General features: G+C 40.9%; 1 protein-coding gene across 7 annotated transcripts in view; it reads left to right on the plus strand.

The window, feature by feature from the left end:
* FNDC3A (fibronectin type III domain containing 3A) overlaps nucleotides 1-25,289 on the plus strand; it is a 99,206-nt gene that overhangs the window by 41,585 nt on the left and 32,332 nt on the right. For 6 of the 7 annotated variants that reach the window (XM_015851815.1, XM_015851816.2, XM_015851817.2 and 3 more), the window contains 2 exons: nucleotides 21,191-21,267; nucleotides 24,971-25,208. In XM_015851815.1, coding sequence (XP_015707301.1) covers nucleotides 21,191-21,267; nucleotides 24,971-25,208 — 315 coding nt within the window. Of the gene's footprint in view, nucleotides 1-17,556; nucleotides 17,602-21,190; nucleotides 21,268-24,970; nucleotides 25,209-25,289 lie in introns of those variants that run through there. The other variant, XM_015851820.2, reaches the window with a different exon arrangement.

Below are 25,289 nucleotides of genomic sequence, written 5' to 3' on the forward strand. Positions count from 1 at the left end.
GACGGTCTTGTTACTTCACTTCAGCCACAAATCAGTCAGTATTGCAGCTCACGTTTCTGTAGACTCTTATTTGCAACGTATCTGTATAATAGTTACTTAGCAATTTCCGAGGGGAACAAATTAATTTTGTCTTGCAATTTAAGATTAAAAAAAAAATCCAACAATAGCAAATAGGGTATTATATTTTGCCTTTGTTGTACAAAATGCTGAGAAGCATACTTCGTGTTTCCGTGGGTTTAATTTCCTCACAGGGTCATTTTGAAAGTAGGAAGTGTGTGTGATGAACTGCAAAAATACTGATATTGTATCTTTACAAATAGAGTTCTTACCTATTGTGATACTGCTTTTGTCCTTCTTGATCCTTTTACATTCTAAATAGACAACTTGCTATTGTGATTTGATTCAACTTCTTATTTCTTCACACTTTAAATATGAAGATGGGAGTGAGTGGTTATTAGCTAACAATTATTCTTACTGAGTACCAGGAACAAGCTCAGATATGATCTTTACAACTTTCCTGAAGAGTCCTGCAGCTTTTGCACACAACTTGTTGAATAGTCATTTTCCTTGTCCTTCCCCTTCCCAGGGCATGAAAATAGCATGGCATGTATGTAGGTGGTGTTGAAACAGAGATCATAGCTTAGATTTTTGTGTCTATATGTTCACTACTCTTAGAGCGGGAGCAGCTGGGCACATTCACTTGAATGCACCTTTTCTAGTTTATTCTTGCCGCTCTTGACATTTCTGTGTTACGACTATAATGTCAATAGATTTTTTTGCCTTTATTACTTCTTGGGTCTTTCTGGCTTGAAGAAGAAACTCCCTGGGCAAGTGATACTGTATTGTTTTAATTGATAGTTTGACTTCTGGGAGGTCCTGGGTGAAGCCAGGAGTTGGACTCAGTCATCCTTATGTTTCCCTTCCAGTTCAGGATATTCTGTGATATTCTATTCTATTTTATGGTATGTGTTGCAACTAATGAGGAATATCTGCCTTGTTTACTGTATGTAGATCTTTGTAAAGTGAGTGATTTTATGTAGTAAACGCTGTGGGGATTGATGTGGTATCGATGGGCCTTATTCTGCCACAGATTCTCAAGTGTAGTCTGCTTTCCTTTGCCACAAAATGGATGCCCAGTGTTCAAAATGGGTTATAGCCACAGGAGTCTATTGCATTGACACTAAAGAAGGAAACCTCAAGTTACTTCCTTGTTTTTATTTTCTTCACTGTATGCACTCTGTTATTAGGTCAATTCAAAGCTAAAGATGTGGAAATAGATAATGAGTATGCTTTGAAGAGATGCTTATTTAAGAAAAAAGTAGGGAGAAACAAAGATGTCAGAAATTTAGTGGAGAAGCTATTAGTGGGAAGTTGATTTAGTCATCGTAATGTTCCTTAATACTGCTTTCCAATCTGCTTTTCTGTAAATATTTGCCAGTCTTTATATTCTTGCCTGACCATATTGACTTAAAGCTCAATAAAAGAAAATAGCATTTTCTGCTTTTTCTGTGTTGTATACCGTGTAAAAAAGAGGCTATGCTACATATGTTAGAAAAGTGTATCTGCCTATTACTTTCCAAAGATACAGCACATTGCTCACAGGAAAATTGTAATTATGTACAACGTTGCACATGGTTGTAATTAATGTTGATGTCTCAGCATCTACCCGAAGAAAGAATTAGAATGGGCAAAGGGCTTTTTTTCCAATACATTCACTTAATACTTCATTAAAAACATTCCGGTATCAAGACAATATGAAGAAATCTCTTAGTTTATAAGTTTACTTTCTAAAATGAGCTGGCTCTGGGAACTTCATTTACTTAGTATTTTCAAGCACTGCTTTTTAAGTCTGTATTCTAAACTACATTTAGCAGAAAATTACCTTACAAAAGATGCAGTTAGGATCTCTTTGGAGTAAAATCTTACTAAAAGATAAGTAGGGAGTAGGAGAAATAATTTGAGATTGCAAAGGATAATAACTATTTGGGGTGTTGAGCACTGATCAGTGATTAAAATGATAACAGATGGTTTCAGATTCTGGCAAAGCAGTTTTCATTGGCTTATGCTTAAACTGCAACTATAAATATATTGTGAAAATGAAAGAATGGAACTTGAGAGGTAATGAGCTGCTTCTGGGTGGATCCCGCATAGAAGTGCAGATGCACATATGCAGTAGTTTGCACAGTTTGCTTAAATCATTCCTTCAGTGATTCTAAATCCACTTTGTGCTTTGCTGGTCATTTTTCCTTTGAGGTGGCAATGTCTGCTGAAGTCGATACGGATTGTTTATAAATCTAACCATAATGTTAACTGTGTTGCTTGCATCGCATTCTTGTTCTGTTGGAAAAAGATTGAGGTGCTCTTGTCATAATTCTTTTATTTCTGAGGAGTACCTTGGATATCTTGGATACTCTGTCCATCTCTCAGCTTGGGAACAAGAGGAGTCATTGACTTGACTTTCCAGAAGAAAGGGGACTTATGTACACAGTGAATATTTTAGAATAATCTTTAAATCAGTGAAGAAAATGTAGGAAGTACCAATTAATGGAGAAGCACACTGTGTTTTTTCTGTGGCCTAACTTCTGAAGAAAACATTGCTCTTATACTGAGGTCCCTATGCTTGCTGCCTGCCTGCTGTATAACTCACTCAGATGATCTTTAAAGCTTTAAATGATCTGGAGCTGAAAGTGAGAAGTATCTGCTTAACACGTGCCTCTTCCGTGTCAGTTAAGATGGTATGAAAAGGCCATTGTGTGTATTTCTTAGTTTGAAATCTGTAAGTTTGGAAAAAGTGCAGTGCTTGTTGAGAGACGCATTCTCCTTGATTAATTCCATCCCTTTATTTTGACAGAATTTTGATGACTTTGTGTATTTCTTTCTTGATGTATTGCATGCATATTTCTGTAAAATAACAAGCACCGTTGTTTTATACTTCTGTAGTTGGCTGCTTAGGTTTCATCTGGTTTTGTGTTGCATATATTTTGACTTAACTACAGCTTCAGATGAACACCTCTCAGTACCAACGGGCAATTTCTGATTTTATAACATTTTGTTTGACTGCATAGCGGTTGGTCTGATAGCACTGACTTCTGCCCACTCTTTTAACACAACTTCAATTTAAATCATTTGTCAGTCTTTTGCTTTCCAAAGACACCATGATTTTCTTGCTAGACAGACAGGAAGATATCTGGCTGCGTATCTACGCGTTAGACCAAAATGCTTATTTTCAGTAGAGTTCTTTTAGATACCGTTCTGACATACTGGAAGTATTCAGACTTCCGTGGAAACTTTTCTTAAGCCAAAATTTCCTTCTGTTGAAGTGAATTAATCAGCTACATTAGTGATTCAGATAACCAGGTTTGAAGTATATGAATGGGCTCTCTTTGTAGAGTTGAATTACTGCAGATCACTCATTCAGGAATTCTTCCTATTGCAGGATAAATGAATGAAGATGACTCATCTTAAGCACATCTTATAACAGTCCCAAGTTGCAGCTAAGGGCTATTAAGTGTTACTTGACATAATAAGAGAGACAATGTTATATATGCCTCTGCAAAGGAAAATTGCCATTTTTATAATAAAATAAGAAAATATATGTAAATTGGAATGAGTCATGAATACTTCATGTTTTGAAATGAAATGAAGTGTCAGTGTTAAGGTTAGTCGCTAGGATAAAAGTTAAGCAACCTTGATGGGTTTTTTTTTTGGAGTAAAAAATAATATATTTCTTAGAAGCATTTTGAAGTCAGTCAAGAGGAAAAGAGGACGACCGTATGAAATCTGAGACTGCAGTAGTGAAATACAAACTTTATTTCGTTCTAAGATGAGTTTCAGTTTTGGAAGAGTGGAGCAGACCTACCCATTATCCAGAATAGTATTTAAGTAAAGCTGTTACGTGCTGGTAGGTGCCATGTGGTTTTGGTTGTTTTCAGACAGCATTAAGGCAACCACGCTGGACGTCTTAAAATAAATGTAACTCCCACCTAGGCATATTTCGACAATACCAGCAAAGCCACCATTAAACTCAATTCATTTTGTTCTTTACAGCACATAATGCTTTGATGTTAAGTTTTATTTAAGAGCACGTTATTGTTTGAGGTGGTTAAAGACAGATGCGCAGGATTTCTGACCAGCTCAACAAGTTCTCACAAACTCTCCGGAAGGGATTTTTGTGGTTGCTGATGGTCATTGGAAGATGCTGCTTTCACAAGGAGATCAAAACTTATTACCGTATCCTAAATCTACTGTGTGGGTCAGAGGAAGTATGTGGTGCCATTCCGTGTAGTTCTTAGAATGCACCAGGATGCCTGCCACTGCAGTACTAATCCTCTGTGTTAGCTTTAAGGGTGACATCAGTTCCCATTTTCCTAATCCTGATTTCTGATTATTGAGACATTACATGATGATGTAGGTAACTCTACTTGCTGTCCTTTTCCTCTTCAGAGATGCTCTACTGCCTTCCAACATTTCAGCCTTCTGAAAGCTGCATACGTAAGACTTTATGCGTCAGTTCCTTTAAGCAGAAATAAACCCTTAGTAGCACATCATTTCAGTTGATTCCTGTCCATTACTTCCATGTGAGTGTTGCGTAGAAGGCTAAACATGATATGCAAGGCTGAAACTAGATACATTAACATCCTCTTGTACGTGTTAATTTTAGGATCACTGTCACAAGTATGTAGAGGACTTTATGAAGGCTTGAGGAAAGCTAAAACAAGTCAGCTGTAAGTACTGAGATCGCAGCAAGCAACAGTGACTAAAAGCCCACATAACTCTTTGATGAGGATTTTCAAAGCTGAGTCTAGTAGTAGCTTAAATTTAAATCAGCTCAGTTTGGAAATAGCTTAAAATATGAAGCAGTTTCTAAAATGTATATGACTGTTTGCATTTTCTGATTCCCACAGTCAAACTAAGTGTAGCAGTGTTGGTATCAGTCAGCCATGTGTGAGTATAACTGCAGGGGAGGCTCGACCTCTTTTGTTGCAAGATGTTAAAGAGAATGGTGAGGTGCTGGCACAGGCTACCCAGATTGGTTGTGGATGCCCCATCCCTGGAGAGGTGTTCAAGGCCAGGTTGAATGAGGCCTTGGGCAGCCTCCAGATGTGGAGGTTGGTGGCCCTGCCTGTGGCAGGGGCCTGGATTTTGGTGATCCTTGAGGTCCTGCCTTCTAACCCAAGCTATTCTATGAGAGTGACTGTGAAGGATGATAGTCCCTTGATTTGGAAATATCTCATGCCACAGGAAGTAAGAAGCTGCCCTTCTTGCATTCCAAAGTAACTGTAAGCAGGGAGCTGTTTTTTTGATAGCTTACAGTAATGAACAGAGTGCATGACTGCCCTTGCAAATTTTGTATAGGTAAATTAGCATAGAGGTTGAATGAGACATAGGAAAACTCCTTCTGATAAATAAAGGGGAAAAAAAAAGGTGAATTTAAGTCCTTGCTGCTCATACGTTGGCTTTGTCATATAGGACAAATATAGTCCTTAATTTTGGTTGTCATGGGCATGGAAAATCTGCTCTTAAACCCTACTGCTGCAGCTTTTCTTTTAGTAGTACTATGCTGAATTAAAACTAACATAGATACCGGCTTGATTTTGTAGTCTTTTTTGCAATAGGGCAGTGCTGAGAGAGAACCATCTCTCAAAAATCAGTTTTATTAATGAAACTGGCAAGGAAACACAAAACAAAGTCATTTCCCTGACCGGAATAAGCTGTAGCAATCTGAAAGTCTGTTGACACTGACTCTTTCTGCTCTAAGAGCAGCCATAAGAACTAACCTTTAAGGAGGGCGCACTCCCTTCTGTGGGAACTGCCTGACCTTATCCTAGGTTAAGTCTGATAACTGGAGGGGAGCTGATGGCCTCAGTCTCCCTCAGCTCTTAAAGAGGCAATGAGTGATACCCCAAGGAGCTATTGCTGGAAAAGCTGACTTGATCATGCTGCTTTTCTACTAAGTTTCTAAAGCATGCCGTTCCCTGAATAAACTGAACATGACAAGGGTTTGATTAAAAACAGATCAGGCTTCTCATAACACCTTCTGCAGTTGCAAATTTGAAAACAGATTAGAAGGAAAAATTCAGATCTTTAGTCATGTTTGTTTTAGAGTGTTTTAGGGAAAACTTAGTTTTTCTATCTCTGATTTCTGGTTGAAATGTTGTTAAACAGGTCTAATATCTTTATTTTGACACGTCACATTTGTAATGCTTCTTTCTTGTTACTTTCTCATCCTATTAAACATTATTCAACATTGACTTAGTTTGCACGTTTTGAAAAGGATGAGTTTATGATTTATTATATTCCTTATAAGATACTCAGTTTCTCCAATTCACGCCCCATTTTCTAATGTATTCTGATCAGTTAATCTTTCCTTGTATCTTCTTCAGTTCCCTCCTCTGTTTCCTCTTTTGAGTGCACCAGTCTGTCTGTAGGAAGTTTCTGGAGATTCAGTGCTTCAGCTGCATGCTCAAGACATCTAATTTTAGGTACTTAAATGTGTGTTTCTATATGTGGCCTTGGATCTGAGCTCCCATTATAAGTAGTGAAGGTTTAGTCACTAGCTACGGTGTAGTCAGTGCTTTTCAGCTGACATTAGTTTGAACTGAATGGCTCTCTGGGCTCCACTATCTGTACTGACTGGATCCCCACATACTGTAATTGGACTAGAACTTTGTGCATAAGCGCTACTTTTTTTAGATCTCGTTCAGCAATACATGCAGTAGAATTACAGGATGGTGTGTCATCTGTTGGAAGTGCTACAGATTGTTAGATGAAACTCCTGGATGTTTCTTTATAGTTCAACCCTTTGAGATTCAGGCTGTTTTGCTGCATTCTTGAGGTATAGCTGCAGCTGTGAAAGCATTCAGACTGCTATCAAAGGCTTAAAGTTAAATAAAAATAACTGTTAATTCATTTTTATTTACTGTTGTATTAGTATTCCAGAAAGTAGTCTTGGCTGCCTTGTTTCCTGGTGGACCACTGTCAGGCACATGGTAGCTGTGCATAGTGGTAGGAACCCAACATCTCCATGGCTCTGGGGCAGCTCTCACAGCCATTACATTTCCTCAAGACCAGGCAGGCTTCTGCTCTCAGTTTTGATTATTTTTTTCCCCTAATGGATGAATCAGCAGCACATGTCCTGAAAGATACGGCTGTGAGTGTGTTATTAATAGCAGACGATTGTAGTTGTAGTCTTTTTGACTGTTAGATGACTGAGGGTTTGTCAGTTTGCGTGGCTTACATGATCATGACGCTTTTGAACTTCATTAAATTTGTGGTGATATAACTTCCCTTTCTTCCTTTTGCAGACATTCATGTAGCAATCTGTTCTACATCTAAAGCAGTTTGTTATCCAAATGAGGGGAAGGAAGATAACAAGGCCATTGCAAACATATAGGCTAACTGTGCACAGATATAAATAGCTACTGTTTAACGTGAATTAAAGACCAATTACAAGTGTGTATGTTCAGCCACTTAAAGCCATTAAGAAACAGCGTAATTACATGCAGCTTCACATAAAGTTTGAAAGGCCAGATTCATTCACTGGTTGCACATGCAACTGCCCAAAGTGCTGCTGTTCTTTTTATGCCTAAAGGAAGGCCTTTCTCAGCTGGTATGGAGCCCTTAGTACAAGAAAGACAGAGAGCTGTTGGAAAGGGTCCAGAGGAGGGCCACGAAGATGATCAGGGGGCTGGAGCACCTCCCCTATAAGGACAGGCTGAGGGAGTTGGGTTTGTTCAGCCTGGAGAAGAGAAGGTTGCGGGGTGACCTCATTGCAGCCTTTCAATACCTGAAGGGAACCTATAATCAGGAGGGGAGTAAACTCTTTGAAAGGGCCGATAATAGTAGGACAAGGGGGAATGGTTCTAAGTTGAAAGAGGGAAGATTTAGGTTGGATGTTAGGGGGAAGTTCTTTACTAGGAGAGTGGTGAGGTCCTGGAACAGGCTGCCCAAGGAGTCTGTGGATGCTCTGTTCCTAGAGGTGTTCAAGGCCAGGTTGGATGGGACCCTGGTCAACCTGATCTAATATACATGGAAGTTTGGTGGCCCTGCCAGACAGGGGGGTTGGAGCTTCATGATCCTTGAGGTCCCTTCCAACCCCAGCCATTCTGTGATTTTCTCAAGTGGCTGTAGGGCACCCTGTAACTTAGAGAATTGTCTCAAGTTAATGGATGTTAGTGCTCCTAGAAAGCTGACAACACACTCGTTCCTTTCTGATTAACCAGCTGTTCTGTGAGCATATGGTTTTATCTTCCATGCCTGTTCTCAATTTGTTTTTTCCAGTAGCCTTTTTTCCAGCTGTTTTACTCTTTCTTTCCCTTTGATGCTGGACATATGGGACTATCCTCATATTATGTATATTGTATTTCCCTTGGATCATTTTGACTGTTGTATTCATAGATGGGATGAATGTGACTCCCAAAGCAACTGAAGAAAGAGCTTTCTTTACAACTCAGTGTTTTGTTGGGAAAAGGTAGCTTGCCACCTGTCTTACTTTCTATAGTGATACAAAACCTCTCTTTGAAATTTCCTGTTGGTTCTGTAAAACTTGTAGTTACTCTGTTTTGATACTTAGCAGACTGAAAAATGATGTTACATCTCAGTTGAAATGACCTAGAAGTCATTTTTTTCACCCGTTCCCATCTCCTTTTTCTTTTAAGTAGGGAGTTATGGGAAGTACAAAGAATGGGAAGTTTGTATTGCTGCTTCATGGGTAATTCTTAGGAGTAATACAGAATTGTATTTTCAGTAAGGTAGGAGTAGGTTACTGTGAATAAAACATAGAAAGTCCAGGTCACCTGAAGTAGGACTGAGCTGAATAAAGACTACAGCAGGGCCATGGACTGAGAGAAATTCTCAAACCAGGGGAAGAACTGTGAGGTCAGGGAGCTATACCTTATTGATATCACATTCCTCTCTTCCAAGAATCAGAACGAAAGTTGGTGATATCAGAGAGAGAAAAAAATCCAGTGCTTCTACAGAGTCACCAGCCTTTATCTTCCAAGAACTTGTGTTAAATGCTGCCTTTCAACAGACTGTCTTAAAGTGCTTTACTGTGTTGCAGCCTTAACCATTTTAGCTTTGAACAGGGTTTGCTCTGAAAGGCTGCACACCCATAAGAGCTCAGTCTTATGGTTTATGTGGTCAAGAGACATCTCAGTAAGACTCCTAAGTTGCTGGTACATTAACAAAAATACTTAACTTTGCATTTATTCTTATTTTTTTCTTTCTGTTTTATTGACTGTTTTGTGATCAGGCACAGAAACGCTTTGTAGGATAAAATAAGTTTAATCTCATCTATCATTAAGCAGATAGTTAAATTTGAGAAGCCATCTGACTCATCACCTGTTAAAAGTGAACAAAGCTGCAGAGGACTGTCGTGTGAGATTACTTCCACTCCCGCATTTATACTGCAAATAGATACAACAATACCTGCAAGCACTGAGGTTTTGAGATTGATTGTTGGCTAGACTGCTTTTACTATGGACTTCTAGCCAACATGAGTTAGAACAGTGCTTTTCTGTGCTAGCTGATAGTCCGTCATTATGTAGCCTTTTCAGCAGTATATTTGTTAAAGGTGTGTTTTTATGCTCACTACACCCTTCTAATTCTTACACAATAAAATTTTTGCATAAAAAGGGAGGGAAAGGGGACTTGGAAAGAGCCTTGGAAATATAGGTACGTACTATGTACACTTTCAAGTTTTTTGCATGATTTTTGAGCAGAGTATATGACACATGCTAGATTAGGAATCTTACTCGTATACCCACACAGCTTTACCTGTAGGTTTTTTTCCCTGGTTCATCTTCTGACAGGTCTTAAAAATACCACCCAGAGCACCAATTTGCCCATATTAGCCCTCTAAGTGTACATTATGTTCCCAGAGTTTCATTTTGCTGTCATTGTTTTTCACTTACTGAGTCTCATCCTCTCATCAGAAAAAAAACCCGATCCATTATTTATGATGGGAAAGAATCTACTTTCATCTTGGTGACAGCAGTTAAGTAGAAGGTGTTGGATTCTTTTATTTTTTTATTATTTTTCTCTAAAGTACAGAATTGTAGGTTTCTGAATCTTCCTGTTGGGTGCTGGTGATGCGCTGCTGTATCTGGGTAAGTATTGGATTGGCAGGTAAATGTTTCTGTGCAACTTCACAGAGCCAGAAAAGGTGTGAAGTGTCTGGGAAAATGTCACGTGGAAAACGAGGTTGAATGTCAGTGAGGTAGTGCTGTACCTGCATAGGATGTAGCTTTGGAGTATATGAAGGCCAGTAGGAAGTAAACAAAAGGACTAGAAGGAAGTAAATAAAAGAAGTGGGAAATACAGGTGTAAAGAATGAAAGGAATGCAGTAGAGTCTTGATGCCATGTACTTGCGTGTTTCCTATTTCCGTACTATGGAATTCAAAGCATAGTACAGAATGTTTCTTATTGTATCTCTGAAGAGCTGCAGCAGATTCAATATAATCTTACTCATCCAGTGGGGATTTTTTTAAGGTTTGCAATTGAGGAGAAAATAGGAAAGGAATGCTGAAGCATGATGCGCAGATAGCCTAGAATGTGAATATATTCCTTTTTAGCTACTCAGTAAGTAATGGACTCAGGTGTCTTTCAGCTACCAAGGTATTCCAGAAATATCTTTGAGCTAAAATGGCAATCCAGGGAACTGCAGTAGCCTGGGAAGTCTATATTCCAGAAATGGTGAAAGAGCAAGAAAAGCATGTATTAACTGTTTAAAGGAGTGTTGTACCCCTAAAATGGATGAAAGGCAATTACATGCTATACAAGGTCACGCATAAGATTAATAAATTATAAATGGGGATCTCATTGTTTGAAACTTGATAAGGAGGAGGAGGAAGCAGGCAAGCTATTTCGCTTACAAGATAAGTATTATCTCCAGTGTAATGTGTCTGTAAAGGTTACTGTGATCGTAAAATGCATCAGACAGTAATTGGTTGTACAGCTTGGGATGTTCAGTTGCATTTTATAGGATTCTGCTGAGACATCAACTGTACTTTGATAATTCATGTTTACAAAAGATGAATTGAAACTGATTCTAGCTGTTGCAGAAAAGAGCTATTAAGATATTCAGAATCAGGAGCCTATTTTATGAAAGAAGACTAGAAGAGCTTGGCTTGTTTTGCTAAAAAATGAGTTTTGTTAGGAATAGGTAAGTAAACACCAGGGATTTAAAAACTAATAATAATAAAATTAATGCTAGAGCTGATTGAAAGCCAAGTAGATGTCAAAAGGCTATGAATAAATTTTATCTAATTACAAGAAACCTCCTGGCTCCTTAGGAGCAGCGTTCAAGAATAGCATCCCTGAGGGAGACATACAGGTAAAAGAACTGACTGTTTTTAAGATTGGTCTTGATGCGTTTATATACACTCCATCTGTGATGGATCCTGATGCATGATAATAGGGAAGAGAAATGAAGCAGCAATTGCAGGGGAATAGACTTGATTCATTAAGTGTTTTTCAGTCCTTTAGCCCCAGTGATCCAGCAACAGAAAAAGTAGATCATCTACACCCAGACAACAGGGAAGCAATATAAAAAGGTTTTGACACAAAGGACGCATCTACTTTCCATCTGTTAAGCAATTTTCTTGTCTCAGCTCCTTAGAAGTGAGGTATGTTGATCAATACAAATGGTATGGTCAGTAGCTGTGCTGTTTTAGTACATTTTTTTCCCTTTTGTCTGGTTTGGAATGGCAGTTTTTAAGCTAAGTTAGTTGCTTCATCCCTGACCTCTTGTTCAGCACAGGTAAGCAGATTCCTTGCATAGTTCCTTCTGGTTCTGAGTTCAGTTTGGCTGCCAAAGCGGTGGGTATTTTACTTTCGAAAAAGTATTTGGTTACAGAGTAAATTGAGTTTGAAGGGAGCACTTGCAGCAGCATAAGCTTATCTTTGTGTCTGGTCCCTGCTTACTGCTTCACCAGATGTTGTCTTTCTGATAATACATATTTATTAACCTTGGTGAAAGGTTTTTATCAAAAACAGCCTTTGTCACAGATACTCTTACTGTCTGTGCTTACATGCTTTCCCCGTGTAGTAACTTTCTGGGGATATGGAGAAAATAATTCCTTGCTGAAGGGATCTGTGGGGAGCTCATTGTGGAGAATTAAGGGTCCTTTGTCACATAAGAGATGCAAAAAAACCTCAACTTGATACAGATTTCAAATGCTAAAACAAGTTTAAAAGATAACAGCAACTTCATTAGGTAGCCTGTGACATTTTGTGCTCTTTACTAAACCACACTAACAAAAACATAAGGTTTGCAGTAGGAATTAGTTGGAATAAGTTGTGGTCTGAATGAAATAGAAGAAACATTTCACTGAGGAAGAAGCCACAGGTATTAGTAGCATATGTGGTTCCATTCTGTGTTGCTGTGTCTCACTTGAGAACATCAGGGTTTTCTAATACGTGCTCTGATTTGGGTTTAATTAATTTGGGTCCAGATTTCTGCAAAACTTTTTGAACGAGAAAATTCTTGTTTGTTGACCTTGTGTCATTAGCAGACTCCGAAGTCATAATTTAAAAATGGTGAAGCTTATTATCACATTTGCTGCTATGTTATTAAGAATTTTCAAGCTCAATAGTTTTTCATTCAACCTTTATTTCCACTTCTTTCCAGAGCATCCCCTGTAATAGCTGTTTTAGACTCCAGTCGTAGGAGTTGCGTTCACAGTGTTTGGATTCTACCTTAGTTTTAACCGGAGGTTTTAGCTACAGAAGTCACAGTGTAATCCAGGTCACCTGCTGTATCACAACCTAATCCTAGCAGGCACGCTGAATCCATTCCTGCTGTTTTGACTGCAGATTCCCTACAACTCTGTGATTATACAAAACAGGCTGCATCAGAACAGACAGAAACCACATATCTGAGACCTTCTGGAGCAGAGACAATAAAGAAACAGTATGTGAATGTTGCCTCTGTCTTCTAAAGGCAAAACAGGTTATTTGTTTTACTCAGGCTATATTAGGTTTCTCCAAAAATACAGTTTCTTGCAGCAACAGGAAATTGGTTAAAGCACTCACCCGGAATTGAGATTTGAGGATTATAGCCTTACAGAGCACACCAACACTGAAGATTTAGTTCCAGATTCCAGCAGAGTCCCCTGGCTGTTATACTATGGAAGGTGCCACATTGAGGCATCTCTCCATGTCTGTTGGAGATGGCTTCTTCCCTTTCTCTCCACCCCAAAAAAAGAAAAAAAGACCATAGAGAAACGTATAGGAAGTCAGTCTGCCTTTCTAGAGATTCCTATACAGTTTGGGTGAACTCTTGGTTCAAGTTCTCCTCTCAGAGGTTGGCAATTGTATTTTGCATTTAGAAACGTGATCAGTGGAGTTAACTGTGTCCCGTAGCAGGGACAGAAACTTAATGTGCTGTGTTTCACTTTCCTAGTGGCCTATCTTCAGCAGAGGTGATGGTGTGTGTGAGATGGGCTTTATAATCTGGTGTCCATATCATTCTTCCACACTGGGAGAAGACATATTAGAAGCTCAGAATTCAGCTTAACTACCATCTGAATAGGAAGACATCTTTTCTGACAATAGGAATCTCCTAACAGAAACCTTGATATACTCTGAAATCAGGCAAGAGTCAATAGAGCAGGTCCAAACCAGATATCTCCTAGAGGACACACTGCCTGCCTTTAATGACTTGTGTCATTTGGTATGAGATTGCTTCCTGATAAATGTGCAAAAGCACAGAGCTGTCCTCCCAAGGCAGCCTGTGAATCACCTTGCTGAAGCCAAATGTTTGCTTTAAATGTTGAAGAGTGTAAGGTGTGTAACATCAGATGTTTTCAGCTTGGTCTTATGTCTCATTTTTGTCATATGCCATTATTGTGTAATTTGTCTGCTTGGGGCTTGTTCTCTACAGTTTGTACCATGACAGAAGGACTGTGCGTTACCAAATGTCTCCTTTCAAATCGTCAGCTTCAGGGAGTGATTTTCTCCCTCATGCTCTGAAACTGTGTAATAAAGTATTATTCCAACATTTATTTCATAGCTCAGAAGCTTACATCTGAACGCTTCCTTCTGAAAATGAAATCTTAGTAGGGTCTTCATGTTGGCTGAGTCAAGTGAGCATCTCCCATTTGGGCATGAAAAATAGTTGTGTATTGTGACAGTGAAGAGAGGAAGTCTTGTAGGGCCGATGTCCATTTCCATTTGGTTTGCATTGTTTTACACATCTATTCATCTGGCCAGAGCAGTAAATGCAAGAATTACTTATGTTCAGGAGAAGAGTAAAGTTTCAGTGGGTCAGAGCAGTTGAGTTCTGTCACTTTATTATTCAAATCAATGCTGTTAGTAGCTTCTTCTCATTGCAGAGAGAAATATTTAGGCCTGCTTTTCACCAGACAGCCTAACCCCATTAGTTCCTGTGTTTTGAAATGCCTCGCTCTGCAGTTTGGTAAAATCAGTTCAGCATTTACGTATGTGCTGTTGCTTTTCTTAATCATTATCTATGTGCAGATATGTATGTGTAGATATATACACATGCTATACATACATATATTCACTTACATAACTCGAGAGTGAGAATATTAAGAAAGTTACGCAGAGGAGAAGGGGTTTCTCCCAGAGCCCACTCTGAGGCAGCAGATTATGACATACTTTTATCCCCTAGTTTGAAGTCAGTGTAGTCAGATAAGCGTGTACAGAAAAAATAACCCTTTAGTATAATAGCTTGAGTATAATGGTGCCAAAAAGACCTTTTCAAATCATTATCCAACATAACTTTTGGCGCAACCAGCCTGGGAAGAAAAGAAGTTGATGTCTGTGCTTGCCACCATCACTTTTCTATGAATCAATGTGCTCTTTTCTAGAAGCTTTCTACTCGCCGGGAGCTGCTGGCTGCTGAGACTCACTGGTGCCGTTCACCCTTTACACAGAATCACAGAATGAGCCGGGTTGGAAGGGACCTCAAGGATCATGTAGTTCCAACCCCCCTGCCTGGCAGGGCCACCAAACATACACATTTACTAGATCAGGTTGCCCAGGGCCCCGTCCAACCTGGTCTTGAACACCTCCAAGGACGGGGCATCCACAACCTCCCTGGGCAGCCTGTTCCAGGGCCTAACCACTCTCCTAGTGAAGAACTTCCCCCTAACATCCAACCTAAATCTTCCCTCCTTCAACTTAAAACAATTTCCCCGTGTCCTGCTATTGTCAGCCACAACCGGTTACCAGCAGTAGCGCTTACCATTTGGATCTTACTGATCTGCAGTGCTTATGGGGCTAAAAATACTGTCTGAAATACCCAAATTCTAGTGGTAACAACTGATAGATAATTAACTTGTGGTTTATCCTGCCTTGTGAATCAAACAGAACACGACTAAGCATTATGCACATATATTAAATATTATTCTGAAGAAGCTGCAGATCAATATTGCTCAGCATAAGTGCTGAGAAATTACTCTCCTTGAGAAGAAGCTAAGACACAAAGCTGTCAGTCCAGATTATTTTTACTGCTAAGAATAAAAACATACTCATCAAAGCTTCTTTGTGTTAAGAATGGTATATCACATTTAACTAACCCCCTCTGAAATGTAACAGCTTAGGGTTCACCTGATACTTCAATTGGAAGGCTAGAAAGGAGAGAGAACATAATTTTTTGACATAACTCTTCCACAGCTATTAAGTAATAGCCCTTAGCCCAGAGCTAAAACAGCAAAGCAAGCTGAGCAGTTTAATAATCTTGACTGCACAGTGAAAGTCTGTGTTGTGTGTTTCCACATTAGCATCTTTGATTCACTGTTTTGTGGGTTATTGGTTTGGCTTTTGTTTTTTAAATGAAAGTAAGATGAAGTTGATGTTGGTTCACAAAGGATGTTTACAAGTTGGTGCTGTTGGATTATCTAGAAAGTCTAAATTGATGTTTCTATAAGCTCCTATATGGAAGTTCCTGGTGAGGCTCACACTGTTTGAATGTGTGTTTGCAGGCTTCTTTTAAACCAAGAATAGCACAGTGGTCACTGTTTAGAAATAGCTGTAATGGAGCTACGTTTATTATTTGAACACAGAAACCATTGTTACCTTTGTCCTTTCAGTGTACGTGAGGCCATTATAAACGAAAACTGATAGCTGCATTAATGATAAAGTGCTATGGGAATCTGTCATCTCTGCACGTTTGCATATGAGAAGGGATTTTGTGTCCTTTTTTCTCAATACATATGTATGGTTTCATGGGAAAGATCAGGATTTCATTAAGATGGAATCTGTAGAAATACTGTAGTTAGGCCGCCAGGTTTTTAGTTCTTATCCATTATTCCAAAGCCTTTATGAATGAAACTGATGCTTTTTTCCCCCCTGCTTTTGCACGGATCCACGTGAACATTTTACCTTACTTTTCCTCATGTTTTCCAGCCTCCGGCCCACTGATAGAATCTATAGTCAATTAATACATTTAAATTACGGCTCCCGCTTTGTCAGTGGCTGTTCCCAGCCATGATGGGCAAAGCAGACAGATGGATGGGGGAAGGGATTGTTTTGTCAGGATCAATTTAGAGCATAAGGAATATGTTCAACTGACAGCACTGAAAACTGAAGTCTTCTGCCTGCCCCTGCCCTTGCAGTGCTTCCAGTGCCTTCCTTTCCTTCACTAGGCCTGAGCTGGGGGTAAGTTCCATGTCTGCTTTCCTTCTGTCACTGCTTGCTTTGATGACATCACACCCAGTGAAGGTCAACCTCCTGGATCCTCGTGACACCTTTCAGTACCCGTTAACCTATGAAGCACCGATTTCTCAGTATTTTCCAGGCACATCTTACGAGGCAAATGCAGCCCTCCTGTTTGTTGCCATTCTCGGATTTTTGTGATTAATTGCTGCTGCTGGGAGCCCAAAATAAAACTCTGAGGCCTTGGCCGTTATGTAAAAGCCAGTGGTGCAACTATTTGTGGCATCTGGGTCTATAGATTGGCCACGGCGTGTCAGGGCGCTGCGACGTCAGCCTCGCACTCCATTGTTTCTGCCGCCGTGGCCTTTGTGTTTGATCCTGTCAGCGCTTGCGTCAGCGATGCATATCATCGCCCGTGTGATGTCAAAGTGTGGGTGTTCGGTTATGGAGACATAGTTAACCTAATGTGCCGCCGTAAATCCTGAATGCTATTTCCTCCCGGGGATGGCAGTGATTCATCGCCGCTCGCATTAGGCTCGTGCTATGTATAGCAGCGCCCATGAGCCGCGGGATCCGCACCGATTAGTATCAAAGGTGTTCGCGGCCGGACCTCGCACCCGGAGCTCCGGCCGTGCCGTGTGCCGGCCGGTTCATCTGGAGCTAAACCCTACGGAAGGATTTGCCCAAAGTAATCCCTTTCGCCTTAATTATGGCGATTAACGAAAAGCCAAGGCTGAACGCCCGGCTCGTACCAGCGGCGAGAAGTGGCGGTCATAAAAAAAGAAGCGCTAGCCGAGCTGTAGCGCGGCGTTCCCCCGGGCACTGCCTCCTTGCAGCGGGGCGGAGCGGGCAGCACGCACCTGAGACCGCGCCCCGCCCGCCGCTCCGCCCGCCGCGTCGTGCCGTGCCGTGCCGTGCCGTGCCGTGCCGTGCCGGGAGCAGCCGCCAGCGCGGCCCGGCCCGGCCCGACATGAGCGGTAAGGCCTGGCGCTGGCACAGGGGGGTCGTGGCGGCGGCTGGGAGCGGTGCGGAGGGGCGGCCGTGCGGCGTTAATGCGGGGCAGCGTTGCGGGCGCAGGGAGGGCCGCGGCGGCGGTGGTGCGGGAGGTGCTGCCCCGGAAGGGCATCGCGAAGGACTCCGGGAGGGCGGCTCCAGAGCGATCCGCTGCGACAGGCCTTGGTGCTGGTGCGGAGCCGGCCGGGCTGCGTGCAGGTGTGCTGTTAGTGGTGTCCCCGCCATGGGCACAACGAGGGTGGGAGAGTGCCCAGGCCTCTCTGAGAGACGGGCTCTCCCTCCTGCTGCGAGCTTGTATTCATCTCCCCCTTTTTTTTTTTTCTTCTTTTCTCCACAAATATTCCAAGTTTTACATGAGTTCTATCTTGATTTTGATGAAGGCGAGATGCTCACCGAGAGGCTTTCTATGAGCTTTACCCTTTGTAGCAGTGAACTAGCAAATTTCAGGAAGATACATTGAGATAGTATAGTGATGTGTCTTGTCTCTTGGGTTGCACTGGGTTAAATACACCTTGATTGCATCCGATGAGCCGTTTCTCATGAATAAAGCATCAAACACAGCTATGCAGCTCGTCTTCTCCCACAGTAATTCCTCCCCACTTCTCCAGAGGGAGAACTTGTGTAACTGAAAGTATTACAGAAGATTCGAGGCCTCTTAGAGCAGTAAACGCATCAACATTCATCACACAGTGATGTGGATGGTACACAGAACTCACTGTTGGTCTGACAGTGCCTCTGACACCGCATAAAAGCGTGGGGATTCCTCCTGCAGTGCCATAACTTCACTGCAGACCCTGTATTCATTAAAAGAAATGTAGTTCATCGGCTTTTTTTTCCCCTGTGCTTTCTTTTTTCCTGAATGTTCCTATATGATCTAACCTCATCTCAGAGTCTATTCAGAAACATAGCAGAAGTCATCCTGAATATTAAAAACACGTTTTCATCAATTTTGAGTCTTTAAAATGCTGAAGTTGGGGTGCAGGTTTTCAGACTGTAAACTGAACTACATTCTAGGGTCATATATAGGATCCATACACGCCTTGATGTTTTCATTTGTGTGGCTGCTCAGTTGGGGGACGCTGAAATGGTTCTGTGGATCAACCTTTGTACAGCACAGGAGATAGCTGCTTTTGTTTGTTGGGAGAGAGACTTAAAGCACTCAGTGCTGAGTGATCTTTGGAAAGGAGGATAGTTTACTCACCTGGACCTGAGTTGTTTTTAAACACCTAACAAATATTGTCTGAATGTAACGATTAATTAAAGCCCAACGCAGACACTGGCTCACTAAGTAACAAGCGGTTCACATTAGGCTTCCTTCATCCTCTCAGCACAGGGTGTTTGCTATAAAAGTGGAAGTAATTGTGGCCTTAATTCTCAATGTATGGCAACTTGTATTAAATATGTTTCTGCTACTGCTGACATCTTTGAATTAATATAAGGTAATAATCCAAAGACTCCTCATCTTGGTCACTGCTTTTCATGCAACCATCACTTCTTTTGCAGTGATTCACACTCAGGAGAGACTTCAACTGAAACATCTTTGAGTTTCCCTTGAGCAAAACCCCAAAGAAGGTTCAGTTCTCAGTCTAAAGTTGGCTGTATTCCTTCTGTTATTTGCTTTTCACATGGTTCAGTCACTCGATTAAGACCTCATTCTTAACAGTTTTCTTCCATCCACCATTGTGGGTTAACACTTCATCAGTAACAAAGCTGTGATTCTTTTAAGGTAATATATTTTAAGGCTTTTGTATCCTGTTGTGAAAGAGTTGTTACAGCATGTGGGATCAAGTTGGATAACATGCCTTGTTTTTTATAGAATGCTTTTTCTTCCTTTTTCCCACTCTTGGCATTCAGACATAGTTAACTTGAATTCTCTGTCAAGCTCACACTTAGCAAAATGAGACGTAACAGTACATCTCATATCTCCTATTGTAGACATATATGATGAAGCACACCTTGCACTTGGGCACTACCTCCCATTTGCAAATGTAAGCACACTTTATCAATTATTAACATGAAGAGCCTTTTAGAAATATTACTGAAACTTCGCCAAGAGCTGGATTGCAGCCTGGGGTGTTTGTATCCCAGTCTTGTCATCTTGCCACACAACCTGTTAGATTATGTTGTGCTTCACTTTAATTGTTAAACTCTATCAGTTGTTCCTGTTGTGCATTTCTAATGCAGGAAAGTAAAGATGTCTGTGTGCAGTCCCTCTTGTTGCCTGTGTAAATGGCGGGGGCTGGTATCAAACACTAAAGAGGAGAGCATAAGGATGGGGCAGGCACACAGAAATCACTTACTTCTTTTGAGCTTTATGAACTGACAGGGATTCTTTTATCAGCTCTTACTTGGTAACTTCTCTCAATCTATTTAATAGCTCCAAATCTGTGAACACAACCATTCATTTCCACAGTGTTCTCAAAGGTGCGACTTAAGCAATTTCTGTTTTAAATCTTCTATTTGCTTATTTAATTTAATATCTGGATCTTGTCTGTCAGAAATTATAAACGATCCATCTTCCTATTTTAGGCAGTTGGTGGTTTTTATAGGTCTTGTACTATTTCTCTTCTTCACGCCCTTTTACCTTTTAACCACTGACAGATGGAATAATCCTAGTCTCTTGATTCTGCCCTGATGAACAGGTGGAAAGTCACTGTAAAAGCTTTCTGCCTTTTCTTATTGACCTTTTCTAGTTCTGTTGTCTTTTTCTTTTTAAGAACGGAGACAGGCAGTGCACACGGTGCTCAGGATATTTGCACAGAGAGGTGGTGGATGCCCCATCCCTGTAGACACCCAAGGTCAGGCTGGATGGGGCTCTGAGCACCTGCTGGAGCTGTAGGTGTCCCTGCTCATTGCAGGGCAGTTGGACCAGATGGCCTGTAAGGGTCCATTCCGACTCAAACAATTCTAATGATTTTTAATTTTCTTTTTCCTTCTGTGAATGCCAGTGAACATCTCAGTTGGTATTTCTTTAGACACGTATGTAAAAACTCATTAATCTACTCCCATAGAATATGGCCTATGAGTATGAGAGTATGGCTAACGTATGGCTTATCACTATCCATATACTATCCATACCTGTGTGACTGCTGTAGTCACTTGTAGATGATTTGAAAGCTGAGTGTTCCCTTCACTTTGCTTCCTGTTCTCAGGCCAGTTAGTTCCTCATGAAGAGCCCTCTTCACTTTTGTAGCCAAAGGCAGCATCACTACTTTAAGGGTGTTTGAGAGAGGCTGTCAGATGCTATTTGAAAACCCAAGCATGTAACAGTAACTCTGCGTTCTTTGAAGGTATGGGATTTTCCAGGCCATGGTTTCTTTTCAAATGCAGCCTTAACACATGATGTTGTATTTGTCTGGGTGTCTGTCAGTTCTGTTCCTTCTGGCTCACCCATTAAAAGGAGGGGGCCCTTTGCTATTAATTTTGCCTGTATAGCCCATTGCCTTTTTAAATTCATATTATGTTGTATATTTTTCACAGAGTCTTTGCAGTTCTGCATGTTCTTTGAACTCTCAGTACAGGATGATGTTAATGTTTCTTTAACCCATGTAGGTCCTGCTCAGGTTCCAATGATGTCCCCAAATGGTTCAGTGCCTACTATTTATGTGCCTCCTGGATATGCCCCACAGGTATGTCACTTTGTTTGATTCTTATTTCATTTGTTTGCATGACAGTCATATGGAAGCAGAACCAAAGCAGCTAATTCAGTAAGTGAACGTGTCAAGTTTGAATCACTGTGGTCAAGGAAATAAATAATGGGAGGTATCCAGTAATACCTCTGGGAGCTTTTATGTGTGCCCATTTAGTTATATATTAACTACTTACATGAGAATAACAGGTACAGTTCCTTATTTAGTTCAGGATCCTGATGTACTGGCTGTCCTCTGAACATAAAATACAGTTCATGACCCAGATAGCTCATTGTGCTGAATTTGGGTTAGCAGAAATTTTCTCTTGGCACCAATATAATTTTATGTATGATCATAGCTCATGGCTGGGAATTTCTTTGCAGACGGGGAGTAAAGCAGTTCTGTTAGGATCAAAAAATGCAGCAAATGTAGAATAAAACTGCAACTGTCCATTGAGAATAAGTCACCATGTAACATGTTTCTATGGATTAACTTGGGGTGGGGCTCTGCTTTTGTCAATACTGTGGGATTCCTAATTTAGATGTCTGAAAATTAACTGTGAGCTAGGTAACCTACACATCCCTTAAGGTAGATGAAAAGGACAAATCCTCTTGCCTGTGTTAGTTATTATGCTGAGATAGATGTATGGCCTTGTAGGTGATATCTCTTTCTCCCTCAGCTATGGTTAACCCTACAACTGTAGGGTTAGTAGCTCAGATCTGGAAACCAGAGCAGATGAATATCGCCCTCTACGATGTCAGTTTTCCTCACAGTGATGTGTTGTGTCCAGTCTTCATGTGACTGAATGTGTCCATATGAAGAGAATGTAATGCACAAAATGCAAGGAAAAAATCCCCAGTGACCAGGAGGTGTTGCACAAAAGGTTTCACTGGGACATGCCTGTTAGCCTTTCATTGGAGCTTATTATACCAGCAAGTGGTACCAGTGCAGCCCTCTGACTTCTGAGCTGATGGTGCTACACATCTCTCCAGCTCAGAGTGCAGGTGGAATCAGCCCGTGTCTGCTGTTTTCATCTAGGTGTCAGAGTCCAGGAAAACCTGTCGTTTCTAAGGCTTCCGAAACATTTACTGCTGATAAAATGTACCAACTGTTGTGGTTTGTGCTGGAAGTTCCTGTGACAAGAAAGATTTGATAGAGGTCTTGCAAACAGCACAAAGTGCTGCGGTTTGAGTTATCCTTTACTTAATGCACCCCCAGCAACGTAACTTCCATGATTTCTTCAGACTTAGTGTACTTTTAAGTCTCTAACTGCAGATATAATTTGAGAGCAATTGGAAGCCTAAAGCTGTCAGTGTAGAAGAACAGCTTTAGCATTTTGTCTATGCATTTTCATTTAGTTCTGTTCTACCTCTGCTTGCTTCAACTTCTGTTTGGCACTGACACAATGTAGTGTCCTCTGTTAGAAGCTGAAGTGAGCAACAGAATAAAATACGTTTATTTTTCTTATGTCACATAAATAAAAGGTATTTCATGAGTTGATTTATTTTTCCCTTTTCTTTTGGAACTGTAATGCTAGGACTTAGAAAGAAAGAAAGAAAACACATACATCATTATTCATCTTCTCCAAGCTGTCTGTTCCCTTCCTGTAGTGAATTTCTGTGTGATGTTTGGTTGTCAAACAAGCCAGAACTGTATGTTTTGCTGATACATTCAGCTTATTATTTAGCTTAAGATGACATAATTCTTGTGATGCCTTTTTTTACCCACTTTATTAGGAGCCTAAAGTTGGGTTGGTGTTGGATGTAGAGGCACAGTTACAGACACACCTTAAGTTCCCTGCTGCTATGAATTGGGTTTCTATTGCTGAGTTACTTAGTTTATAATCTGTTTGTGTTCTTGGAACTGCTGATAGTCTTAAGTAGCCTGTGATAAATTGGAATTTCTTTGTGTAAGCAAAAGGGACTCAAATGATGAAAACTACATTTCAGTATTTAGAGGACATAGTTGGAAAGCAGCAGTTGTAGTTGTATTTACGGCTGTTCCTATGTCCTGCCTTTAGGTACCAGCCAGCTATCACTGCACAGATACTAAGAGCAGTGTCTTTGCAGTGTTACTCTTTCCCATTAAGAGGCGGTTTCTATATAAAGAAACTAGTGAACCTATAAAAAAACAACCCAAACCCAAACAAGTAGCATTTATATGTTCACTTAGACCATTTGTATTCATTTCCAGCTCTATTTACATAAGTGGGATCGACTTCATTGTGTACAACACTTTTGTCTTCTGAATGTTATTGCTTATATATAAAGATCTTTGTTCTACTTTACACCAGAACCATACAGCCATGTGTACATTATTTTTCTTTCCTGTTAGATTTGGAAAGCTTTATAACCATTTCCTAGACTGTCCTCACTTACTCTGCATTGGTTCTGCTATCAGGATGATTTGGGAATGTGCAAATTAGATTGCTGTCAGAGGAAACTGAACTAGGAATTCCATTTCTGACAAGTACCAGATGCACATTAACCTCTAATGATAAAATGGCAAAAACAACGTTTGATCCTTCAAGCAGCTTTCTGTCATAGGCACAGTGGAAGTGTTTATACCAGGGCATGGGACTAGACCTACCCAGGCATAATTCAGTTAAGCTCAAACCATGGAGGTCAAAGCAGCTTGGCACCGAGTGCTTTGATCCCCTGATCTGTTGGTGTTGCCCCAGATTACTCATTGGTGTACATGTACATGTTCAACCTGACTCCAGATTCCAAATTGAATATACTAAGTGAAAACTCAGAGCATAAGTTTGCCTTGTTCCTTGTATCTGTGGTGTGCTTCAGTGGGTGACCCCATTACTGCTCCAGCTGATTACTAACCCTTATGAAGGGATGATCATTTTCTGCTTCAGTACTTCTATAGTATGTGTCTTTGCCTGTGTGAGACACCCTCCCACATATGCTATATGTACTGTACACAGAAATCCTCAGCTGCCTGCATCTTACGTGTCTGCATTTACCCTCATGATGAGATAGAACTTCTGGCAGCATGGCTCAGGGCAGAAGGCTGTTGTGTCACATCTCTTGTTTGCCAGAGATTTTTATACAGCAAGAAGAAGCTGCCATGAAAGCTCTTTTTTCACAGAGTCAGAATGCAAGATAATTTAACAGAGGAAACACAACTTGTTTTAAACTACATAGAGTTTTAAAGTCGTGAGAGGGCTGGCTGCTATCCTGCCAAGTATTTTTTGCTTTAACAGCTTGATGCAGTCCGAGGCTGCTACATGCTGACAAGAGGTCTCCCATGTTAGCATTGGAGCACTGTGATGGACATGTAGCAAAGATCAGGCACTGTTATGCCTTTTTCTCTCCACTTCTGTTGTGTGAATTTCACCCATTAGATCACTTGCAGGGAGCCATCTAGCTGTTACGCTGTAGAACAAACCCTAGGAGCAGTGTAGCATACAGGGTGCATGAATGAGAATGGAAACAGGGCACTGGTGACAAGCTAGGTTATTGCCAGAAGTATATCTAGTTGTTTGCAAGACTGGATGTCTTACAGGCTGGATGTGGCTCTGTGCAGCCTGGTCTACTGATTGGTGACCCTGTACATGGCAGGAAGGTTGAAAATGGATGATCATTATGCTCCTTTTCAACCCTGGCCATTCTGTGATTCTGTGATTACTGCTTTGTTCATTCTTTGCTCGTTACAAAGCTCTTGTCTTTGTTCATGGTCTCTCATTGTACAGGTTATTGAGGATAATGGCGTTCGAAGGGTTGTGGTGGTTCCCCAGGCTCCAGAATTTCATCCTGGTGGTCACGCAGTGATACACAGGCCTCCTCATCCTCCACTGCCTGGCTTCCTTCCTCTCCCAGCCATGATCCCCCCTCCACCACGTCACATCTACTCACCAGTAACCGGGGCTGGTGACATGGCAACGCAGTACATTCCGCAGTATCACACATCCCAAATGTACGGGGATCTGGGTATGTAGCTTATAAAACATTGCTAATTCTAACAAAGAAAATGATGCTGTACTGGTTTCTGGAGTCTGTGATGTTGATATA

The sequence above is a fragment of the Coturnix japonica genome, chromosome 1, assembly GCF_001577835.2.
Source record: "Coturnix japonica isolate 7356 chromosome 1, Coturnix japonica 2.1, whole genome shotgun sequence".
NCBI classification, from domain to species: domain Eukaryota; kingdom Metazoa; phylum Chordata; class Aves; order Galliformes; family Phasianidae; genus Coturnix; species Coturnix japonica.